Source organism: Nannospalax galili, unplaced genomic scaffold, assembly GCF_000622305.1.
Source record: "Nannospalax galili isolate Female #2095 unplaced genomic scaffold, S.galili_v1.0 scaffold1233, whole genome shotgun sequence".
Taxonomy (NCBI): Eukaryota; Metazoa; Chordata; class Mammalia; order Rodentia; family Spalacidae; genus Nannospalax; species Nannospalax galili.
Genome location: NW_008333791.1, coordinates 824,709 through 835,803, shown reverse-complemented (window position 1 = coordinate 835,803; position 11,095 = coordinate 824,709). Strand labels below are relative to the sequence as shown.

The 11,095-nt window shown below is 49.0% G+C and overlaps 1 protein-coding gene across 1 annotated transcript in view; it reads right to left on the bottom strand.

Annotated features, from left to right (window-relative positions):
- Faah (fatty acid amide hydrolase) overlaps nucleotides 1-11,095 on the bottom strand; it is a 21,437-nt gene that overhangs the window by 7,217 nt on the left and 3,125 nt on the right. The window contains exons 2-9 of the mRNA XM_008828513.2: nucleotides 6,479-6,592; nucleotides 4,421-4,555; nucleotides 4,078-4,211; nucleotides 3,773-3,979; nucleotides 3,537-3,577; nucleotides 3,179-3,303; nucleotides 1,664-1,789; nucleotides 1,097-1,194 (exon numbers count right to left, since the gene is read on the bottom strand). Of these exons, the coding sequence (XP_008826735.1) occupies nucleotides 1,097-1,194; nucleotides 1,664-1,789; nucleotides 3,179-3,303; nucleotides 3,537-3,577; nucleotides 3,773-3,979; nucleotides 4,078-4,211; nucleotides 4,421-4,555; nucleotides 6,479-6,592 (980 nt within the window). The remainder of the gene's footprint in view (nucleotides 1-1,096; nucleotides 1,195-1,663; nucleotides 1,790-3,178; nucleotides 3,304-3,536; nucleotides 3,578-3,772; nucleotides 3,980-4,077; nucleotides 4,212-4,420; nucleotides 4,556-6,478; nucleotides 6,593-11,095) is intronic.

The window sequence follows — 11,095 nt, the reverse complement described above, 5'->3', positions numbered from 1 at the left end:
TTCTCATAAACTATGAGTTTGATTTTCAGCTTTACATTTTAATACAACTTATGTCTATACATATTTCAAAACAATGTTATATACTAAAAAAATAATTTTTATTTATCAATTAAAAATAAATGAGTTAGCAGAATATGATATCATATACCTGTAAGTCTAGCCCTTGGAAGACTAAGACAGGCATATCATGAATTGGAGGCCAACCTAGGCTACCTATATAATAAAACCCTATCTCAAAAAACAAAATGGGGGGAGGGGGATATGTCTAAGAGCACTGGCTGCTCTTGCAGAGGACCTAGGTTCAGTTCCCAGCACCCACATGGCAACTAACAACCATCAGTAACTCCAGTTCTAGAGGATCTGACACCCTCTTTTGGCCTCTTCAGGCACTGCAAGCATGTGATATACTTACATACATGCAAACAACACACTCATACACATAAATGACTGAAAATAAGCCGGGCGTGGTGGCACATGCCTTTAGTCCTAGCACTAGGGAGGCAGAGGTAGGCGGATCTCTGTGAGTTCGAGGCCAGCCTGGTCTACATAGTGAGTTCCAGGCCAGGCTACAGGAGACCCGGTCTCAAAAAGACCAAAAATGACTGAAAACAGCCAAGGGAAACCAGCTTCTCTAAACATGAGCTCTGCTAAGCCTCTTAAAGTAAGTCTGCTCTACCCACCCACTTCAGAGAAGAGAAAATTGAGGCTTCAACGGAAAGGCTTGGCTCAGGAAAGACAGAGCCTGGTGTTCATACCCAACCCTGCCCCCTCCATCTTGATCCTGCCCTAGTCTTAGATCTTTAACAAACAACAGAGAAGCCCCTGCCCACCCCGAATCCCACAAGGAGCTCAGCTCAGAGGAGGCTACTGATGCACAATCCAGTCTCCTCCTGGGCTGGCACCTACCAAAGTCTCAGCAAGGTATCTCCTGGCTCAATTTGCACCGCTGGAGAGACAGCAAGGTCCCCGCCCAGAAGGCTCAGATCTTCCTATGTACAGCTCAGGCCTGCCCTGGAGGTCACGAGGCACAGCAACTCTCCCTAAGTCTGGGCATTTTCTGATCCCATCACAGACCCTGAAGCCCAGTAGTACTCACAAGTTCTGGAGGAAAGTGTGGCCACCGTCACTGAACAGTCCACCTGCAGTGAGGACCTCCAGAGCATAGGGTATGTTGTTTGGCAAAAAGGGAATCAGCTGTAGGAATTGAAGGGTATAAGGCCCACAGATTTAACAGGTTTCAGTTCCCATGACTCACATGCTGCCCTAGTGGCCCTGAGGATGAACTGTGTCACATGGTCACAAACTACAAAGGCAGTCTCACTGACCCATGACCACTACGTCATGAGAAAAGTCAGCATCCACACATGAAGTTGTCTCAGAAGAGCAAACCAAATCCCACTGACCTACAGTATCAGGGCCCTGGGAATCTCTGGAGACCATTGCTCATGATTATACACATTGCCCAGTGCAGGCTGAGTCCTCTGTCTAACAATTGCCCCAGTACTTCTTGTCAGCCATCTTTATACTGGATCCAGACAGCCACAATTTTCATCCCAAATGACTAAATAAAGGAGACAGAAGGGCCTGGAAAAGACTGTCAATAGGTACCAGAAATGTTCCCCTGGAAGAGAGGAAATGTCAGGGCTAATTCCCACAGCCATACCGTGTGGCCAGCGGCCTCAAGACTCTGCTTGGTCTCCAGCAGGGCCCGCCTCATAGCCGGGCTGGGCATGGTATAGTTGTCAGTTTCATAGTATCCTACACGCAGGGGCCTAGAGCTTGTATAGACCTAGAAGCAAACATAAGAGGTAGGGTTGGGGCAGGAAAGAATGGCCTAGGCAGAATGCTTACAGACAGAGATGCTTCTCAGCCCACCATAGCTGCAAGGCTGTAGGCTCACTCCATTTGACAATCTCCCCTGAACCATCAGCAACAGATCCATCAGTAAGGCCACCCCCTTCCACATCTGACATTTCCATAAAACACCTTCACAATGACTCAGAGCATGAATGAGGATCCCATGGGTCATAAGAGGAAACAGAGATTACATAGATGGAAGCCCACCCACTGTATAGCGACAATGTCAGCCTGCCTGGACCCCAGCATCCTGTCTCCTAAGATGAGGTTCTCTGCCGCCTGCCCCAGCTCCTATGAGAAACTAGTCCAGACCTTCAGTAAGGGGTCTCCTCCTCTCCCCTCTCTTTGCTTTCAGAAGGAGCTCAGGCTGTAAATATCTGAATCGGTATGCCAAGGGAAAAAAGCCACTCTACCAGATCTTGCCTGTCCCAAACCCCTAGAAACACAAATGCCCCCTCCTGCCCATGGACCTTCAGCCCCTTTGAGGAGGCTTCACTGGAGTAAGGCAAAAAGCCTGCACAGGAGAGAGAAATCTGAAGGTGCTGGGAAGTGGAGCTTGTATCATACCCTTGACCAGATTGGTTGTTCTGTCTGTATCCATCCAATGTGACTGCTCCCAAAAGCTCAGCACACAAGGACAGTTAACCCCATGATTCCCACAATACCGTGAGTCTCTAAATGCTCTTCAGTGGAAAGCATCCAAGGACACTAGCATACCAAGACTCTAAACTGCTCACCTAAAGATCCTCAACTTGCTGTGTCCCTTTATCCCTATTACAACCTGATCCTGACCCAACCCCAGCCCACCCTCCCAAGTCAAAAGATCCACTTAAGTCAGGCCATACCCTGCCCCTCTGAGTGGTTACTCAGATTCTGAAGAGGCAGTGCTCCCAGCTTCACAAAGTTGCTCAGTTCTGTCTGACCAGTCTGCTGTCTTGGTGATATTTGGGGGAGCCAACACTCCATACTTCCCCACAGATCATTCAGCCAATATTCCAAGATGCCTATTTGCTGGGCAGATGGGTAGGAATACTGGGTGGTGATGGGGAGCTGCTATTTCCGGAGGGACAAAAACAACTCAGGTCTAGGGCTTCTTTCCCAAGTTCTTGGGCTGCAAGAGCTTTCTCACATTCCTACGCAGAACAGGCTAAAAGCCTGAGGGGTTCCAAATGCAGACAAAGGCGCCACCTGGTGACCATGTGTGGAGTAGCAGTTGAGTAGTCCCAGACCCTACCATGGGAGAGGTTTTGAGAAAACAGAGCATGCCCACATCACCTGGATTCTAGAGTTCGCCGGTTTGCCCACTTCCACCCCTGCTCACCTCCTCTCTGAATGGCAGAGGAGGCACAGTGGGGTCCAAACGGAACATGTCTTCACACAGCAGGGCTCGCAAGCACAGTGCTAGGCTCTCCACATCCCGGGCCATGGGGCCGACAGAAAGCTGCACTGTGGAGCACGGAGGGAAGTAAGAGGTGTCATTTGGCCCCCAATGGGTTCTAGGTCTGGGTTTCAGTAAGAGCTGTTCTATGGTTCAGGAGTGACAGCAAGACAGAGAGATGGAACTTCAGATCTACAGTGGCCTGGCAGCCAGACACTGCCTACAGGAAAAGCAGGGGCAAAGGCTGATCCAGATGACCTCCACCCTCCTGAGCACCAAGGGTACCACAGACCTCACTCACCTGCCGTCTGTCCATAGACACAGCCCTTCAGGCCACTCTTGCTGGTCAGAAATACAAGATATTGGAAACAGGGAATGGCTACCCTGCGCCCACCCCAAACCCATGCCACAACCCTAAACTCCCAGCACAGAAAGTGGAACCATGCAGAGCTGGTGACAATAATAACCCCTGCCCTCATGAGATCCTGGCTAGTGAATCCCTGCCTAGAGCCCCAATGCTCCCTGTACCCACCATACCTGAGGCGGTTTCCAGTAGGCTTGAGGCCACAGATGCCACAGAAGGCCGAAGGGAAACGGATGCTGCCTCCAATATCAGTGCCTAAGCCCAAGGGGGAGCCTCCAGATGCAATTAGGGCCCCCTCACCCCCTGAAGAGCCACCTGGGCTCTTGGAGGACTTCCATGGGTTCAAGGTCTGGCCAAAGAGGGGGTTACTGCAGTCATAGCTGGAGAAAGCAGGAAAAGGTCAGCCCAGGTCATGCTGATACCAGTGTCCTCTGTCCAACCCACTTCACCTGACTAGACCCAACTCCTAAGAACCAACCTTAACATTGACTGGGGGACATTGGTGTGCACAAAGGGCACGGCCCCCTGCAGCTTCAGCACCTGCACCACCACACTGTCGCATTCCGACGGTGCCCCCTCATTCAGGCTCAAGCCTAGCGTGGAGTCTTGGCCCTGGGGGGAGGGATGGGCACCAAGAAGACACCACCAATGAGGCCAGAGCCTTTCTGCAGCCTAGAGAAACTCCCACCACCATCACACTGACCAGGCCAAGCCCACCCCTGGCCCTCTCTCAAGACCTCTAAAACTCCCAAGTGAATTAGGACACAGAACTAGACAGGGACAAAGGGAGTATAAAAACCTGATACCAAGGCAAGGTGTACCTTGTAGGTGAAACACTCCTTAAGGCTCACAGGAACACCATAGAGCAGGCCCTGCCTTGGGGCCTGAGACAGCAGATTCTCACAGTCAGTCAGGTACGAGGTCACACAGTTGATTCCTTTGTTCACTTCCCAGGCCTAGAGGAGGAGAAATGGTCACAAGGTAGAGAGTGAAGCCAATCTTTTTAAGTTTCTGCTTTCTACACATCATGTAAGGAAAAGGGTAACCAGCAACATGATTCAGAGCCAGGAGCACAAAGGATGATTTCCAGCCCCATACCCACCTTGCTACAGACATTTGGCCCTAGCTCACCCTGGCCATTAAGACCCATGGCAAGGCCACTCAAGGGGACAACATGCTGTCCTCAGATGCCCTCAGCAAAGGATGAGCTAGGAGGAAGATGACCACTGCCCACCCCTCCAAACCCTATCTCTGCCAAGAAGACAGATGGGTAGACAGGAGCAGACCCCCAAGTCAGGTCATGCTAGGAGTCAGTGGCAGTTAGGCTAACCAGACCCCAGCACTCTCTCCTCTGCCCTGTGCCAGGCCTACACTTGGCCATGCCAATCTTCCCTCTTCCCTGGGACTCTTGAGTCTCATAACCAAGTCACGCAAAGGATGACTGACTGCAGTAAAGGCTAAGGGTTTGACCGAAGGGAATGATATGCTGACCATGAATGTTCAGCGCCTCAAATGCAGCCCCAGAGCCCAGGAGGTAAAAGGGAAGAGGCAGGTGCAGCCTGGTGACCCCTCCTGTCTCTGGGAGACACCGGGAAATGGGGGTGGGTTGTGCTCTCACTCTCAAAACTGCAGACATCTGTCCCCAGGCCACCCAAGGCAGGAAGGGAACCAGAATGCTCTGTTGAGGCGAACAGGAAGGGCAAGGGCCTGGTCAGGGCCTTGATAAGAAAGAGCAACAGCATCTGCTGAGTCCCTGTGTCAGTTCCCTGTCAGTGATACTGGCCTGTTCTCTCCCGCCCTCTCAGCTACAGTCCCTCTAACCTATCTTACACACCCCTCACCCTGACAGTCATGCTTGCCTGCTTGGTGGTCACACTCACTGTTACAAAGTCACACTCATAATGCATCATAATGCACCATCTGTCTTTCCTTTCTTCTTATGCATATTTCTTGAATACTTCTATGAAAGATAACATATGCAGCTCCAAGGTCCAAAGGCAAAGAAAATATTCTCTGTTGAGGCTGGCCAGGCGTCTCAAAGGTTAAGAGCATTTACTGCTCATCCAGGGAACCCAGGTTTGGTTCCCAGCACCTATGTCACAACTACCAGGAGATCTGATGCCTTTCTCTGCCCTCTAAGGAAACATGCACTCACATGTACATACCCCCACACACAAAAAAAACATAATTAAAAAAAATTTTTTAAAAAGAACAATCTCTGCCCACAGATGCTATGGAAAGCCTAAGAAAGGAGAAAGTCAAACCGTCTGTGGGTGGACAGGGAAAGGGAGCGCCTAGGAAGGCACGGGCAGAGGACATTTTGCTGGTCAGCATGGAGCCCGTGGCCTGGGTGGGGCAAAGCAGATAGAAAAGGAGCCCACAAAGCCAGTGCTAAGCAAGACAGACCCTGAGTTCAATGGCCCCAAGTCCCCAAGGTCTTGGCTGCATCTGTATGCTGCTAGAGATGGAAGATCCAGACATGGAGGCCTGGAGAGCTGAGAGGGCTGCAGCTGCTCAGAGCTAGGACCAGGGTAGATGAAGGTGGGTAGAGAACAGGGGAGGGACTGAAGAGAGACAGAAGGGAACAGAACAGACTTGGTGACCAATGAGGTGGAGGCGGGAGGGAGAGGGAAGTCTGGGCTGAAAGCCAGATTTCTAGCTAAGACAACATGCTCAGTGTCTCCCACACACAAACACATACACACTGAGAGAAAGAGCACTTTCGAGCTAGTTCTTTGGCTCCTTCCTTCCCTGGTAGTCCCTGGCACTGAGGTTCTACCATGACCCAGAGCAGTACAACTCCAGGCCAGGTTTTCCTCACAGCCTATGCAGAGACAAGGAGGTGGGAGTGGAGGATCAGGGCTGGCCTCCAGCCTTACCTTTCCTACAAAGGTGAAGAGTGCAGCCTCTGGGGATAGCTCCCCACTATGTAACTTCTGCACCAGGTGCGGCAGGGGCAGGGACAGCAGCGCCTCTGAGTCCAAGTCAGGGTTCTGTGGGAGACATAATCCATCAGTCCTCCACGTGCTTCCTGCCACTCCCTCCCCACAGTAAACAAGCTGATGCTCACTCTCACTAGCCACTCCCTGATAGGCACACCCATCTGCAGCTCTGACACCGAGACAGGACCCAGCCTGGGCAGCTCTTGGCATCCTAAATCAGTGCAAATGTCACCTTTGGAAGTCTGCCGGAAGGGTAAGGGACAGGACCTTGGGTAGGCAGATTATTGCATTATTCCAATCATCCCCAACATCCTGTCAGGCACCCTGCTGTAATGTGTTTTGTGGGAGTCCCCACCCCCAGTGGTTATTTAAATTTTCCCTTTTAAATCTCTGACCATTTCCTACTTGTATACAATGTATAGTGACCACATTCTCCCCCATTATCTTCTTTTATTTCCCTCCTACACCTGTGGGCCCCCAGCTAGTCTTGCTCCTTTTTCATGTTTGTTTTGTATAAGGCTTGTGCCGGTGCACAGCTACAGCGTGTTCAGGATTTGTTCAAGCTTTCCACGGCCACCCCAACCCCCAGGTTCATTTTTGTGGTTGCTGCTGTTTTGTTTGGGTTTTTTTTTTTTTGTTTTTTTGTTTTGATACAGGGTCCCACTATGTGGCTCTGGCTCGCCGGAAGAAACTTACGTGCCTGTATGTTGTTTTTGGGTTTTTTTTTTTTTGTTCTTTTGTTTTGAGACAGGGTCTCACTATGTGGCTCTGGCTGGCCTGAAGAAACTTACTGGCCTTGAACTCATAGAGATTCCCTGTGCCTCACCTCTTGAGTGCTAAGATAAAAGGCATGGGCCACCACACAGGGTTGGGTTGTAAGGCTTTTTGGTTTTCATTTTGTTTTTGTTTTGAGATGAGGTTTCAGCTGTGTTGGCCAAGGCAACCTTGAACTTTCAAGATCTTCCTATCTCACTCTTCAGAGGAAATGGGATCACAGGTGCTCAGCACCAAGCCCATGACCCTCCAAGTCTTGATTACACCTTACTACCATTTCCATTGCGTCTACGAGGAAACCTAGGCTCAGAGAAAAGAAGTGCTCTGCCCATGAAGCACAGGCTATCCTCTGCACACAGCCCTGATAGGGAAGAGCAACCACAAGAAAATCCCCATTAATCAGGCATGGTGCAGCATATCTTTAACCAGCCAGAATCAGGCAGATCTCTGTGAGTTCAAAGTCAGCCTGGTTTATATCTTAGGTTCCAGGCCAGCCAACACTGCATAGTGAGACCTTACCTCAAAAAAATATTTAAAAAAGAAAATACCCCAACACCCCATTAAGGTATTGGGTCTGTGGCTGAAGACCACACCCCAAGGTTTGACACATTCTTTCTCAGACAGTTCTGAGGTATGCTCCACACTGGGCAGCAGAGCAGTGAACAAAAAGCTCTGCCCACATGAGTTTACAGGAGGCAGGAATGGAACAGAGAATAGGTAACAAGATAAGAAATTTAAAAGGTGAGGGATCAAGAAAATAAAAAAGGGTGTGGTTGAAGAGGATTGCTCTCTGAGGGAAGAGGGTGTATGAGCCATACCTTCCTGCTAGGCCTCCAGGGCTCCAAATCCCAGGGGTTAGCCCTGCCTGCAAATACCCTCTTAGCTTCCTCCTCTGGAGTATTAGACCATAGTGACTAGTGAATTAAAGCCCTCTACACTCTGCCCACCCCACCTTCCCTGCTCCTGCCAAGGTCTCCAGAGACTCCCTGGTTACTAAATCCAGCAGATACTCGACTATATCGTCCTCCAGGCTTCCCTGAGGCCTTCAGAGGTCTTCCTCCACCAGCCATTCGCTTCAGTTTCTCTCTGATAGAGACATTGCACTCCTGGGGTTTCCCTGCTCCCTCTTGGCTCCTTCCTCTGTCATCATTCGTTTAGTCAATCAGCAAACATGTGCCAAGGACTATGTGAGAGGCTATGAATTTAGAAGTAAACAAAAAGCAAGGTCCCTGCTTTCAAGAACATCTAAGCAAGGAAACAAGCCAGCGGTACACAGGTTGTGGTAAGGTGAGACAACAGATAAACTGCTATGGCAGAAATGCAAGGACTGCCTTAGATGGGTGGACAGGTCTGTCTAAGGTGACATTTCAGCCATGACCTAATAATGACAGGGGAGAGACACAGGTTCCTTCAGCACTTGTCTTCCCTCTCTGACACTAGAGAAGGCTTGCCTTCCCTGGCTTCTATTCCCTGTCCCCTGTATGCTTCCCTGCCTCTCTCCAGGTACTCCACCCATCCCGTTTCTCCTGATCCTCCACCAGACTCCACACAAGGGAACTCAAAACTGCTCATGGAGCAACTCCTGTCCTTCCTCTGAGTTCACCACCTCCACACCCTCCATTTGGCTCCTGCTCAGTGTGCCTGGACCTTCATTCAGACAAGTGCATATCCATCTGTGTGTTTTAGGTGACCAATGAGAAACCATTCATTCCGGCTTCTTCCTCTCCCTGCCCACTACACCCAATCATCAAGCCCTTTAAGAAGCTCTGAAAATTAGCCACATCTATCCCTTCTTCCAAGACCCTCATCCAGTGTCCTCCTTTCCTCCTGGGACACAGAGAACCTAACTGCTGCCCTGCTTGAGCCCTTGCCCCTCTGACCCATTGTTTTTGCTTAGACCACACAAAGGCAGAGTCTAACCTGATCTTTCCCCTAAAAATTACTACATGTCATGCCACAGATTCCAGAATATACTCCGAAGGTACTTTCAGGTCATGATCCTTTGATCCGATCAGACCCCTCACCAGTCCTTCACGCCTACCCCCACCTTGGAACCTTACATTCTTTTTTTTTTTTTAAAGACAGAGTCTCCCTGTAACCCCAACTGGCCTGGAACTCACTATGTAAACCAGGCTCACAGAGATCAGCCTGTCTCAGCTGCCCAAGTGCTGGGATTAAAGATGTGCACCACCACACCTGGCTTTTATACACTTTTTAAAAAAATTTTATGTATGAGTATTTTGCCTGCATGTATGTAAGTGTACCCATGTCATGCAATGCCTGAGGAGATCAGAAAAGAGCATCATATCTCCTGAAACCAGAGTTACAAAAGTTCTTGGCTGTCATGTGGGTCCTGGGAACTAAACCCAGGTCCTGTTCAACAGCAGCTGGTACTCTTTTTTTTTTTTTTTTGGATTTTTTTGAGACAGAGTCTCCCTGTCTGCCTCTGCCTCCCAAGTGCTGGGATTAAAGACATTGTACCACCACACCTGGCCAGGCAGGACCCAGAATTTGTTAAATGATACCACACTTACTTGGGATTTTTATTCATTGTTTGGTTGGTTGGTCTTTGTTGTTGTTTTTTGGGGGTTTTGTTGTTGTTGTTGTTGTTTTTGTCTTTTTGAAGCAGGGTCTCCCTGTAGCCCCTTTATTATTTATATTGTATGTGTATTCATGTATTGCCTACATGTAGGTAGGTGCACTGATGTCCTGCAAATGCCCACAGATGTATGTGGGTGCTGGGATTCGAACCCAGGTCTTCTTCAAGAGCTGCCAGTGCTCTTAACCTCTGAGCCATCTCTCCAGTCCCTTGACTTTTTCTTTCTTTTCCCCTTTTTTTTTTTTTTTGGTCTTTTTGAGACAGGGTCTCCCTGTAGCCTCAGCTGTCCTGGCACTCACTATGTAGACAAGGCTGGCCTTGAACTCACAGAGATCTCCTGCCTCTGCCTCCCAAGTGTTGGGATTAACATGTGCGCCACCATGCCCAGCCAACTCACAGAGATCCACCTGCCTCTGCCTCCTGAGTGCTGGGATTAAAGGTGTGCACCACCACACCCAGCAGATAGATAGACAGATGATGATAGATAGATGATTGATGATAGATAGATAGATAGATAGATAGATAGATAGATAGATAGATAGATAGATAGATAGATAGATAGATAGATAGATAGATAGATAGATAGATAGATAGATAGATAGATAGATAGATAGATAGATAGATAGATAGATAGATAGATAGATAGATAGATAGATAGATAGATAGATAGATAGATAGATAGATAGATAGATAGATAGATAGATAGATAGATAGATAGATAGATAGATAGATAGATAGATAGATAGATAGATAGATAGATAGATAGATAATTTTTTTAAAAGTATGTAGGAGCTGGGGAGATGGCTCAGTCAGTAAAGGGCTTGCTATACAAGCATGAGAATCTGATTTGGGATGCCCAACACCCAACGCGGTGGTACACACTTGTAATCTTAACACTGGGGAGGTGGAGACAGGAAGATCCCTGGAGCTCACTGGCCTAGCTTTCCAGAACTGGTGAACTCCAGCTTCAAAGATAAGCTCACAAAATAAGGTAGATGGGGCTGGAGAGATGGCTCAGCAGTTAAGAGCACTAACTGCTCTTGCAGAGGACCCAGGCTCGATTCCCAGCACCCACATGGCAGCTATGAACCATCCTTAACTCCAGTTCCAGGGGACTCTGAAGCCTTCTTCTGACCTCTGAGGCATTGCACAACATGGGTGCACTCACATACATGCAGGCA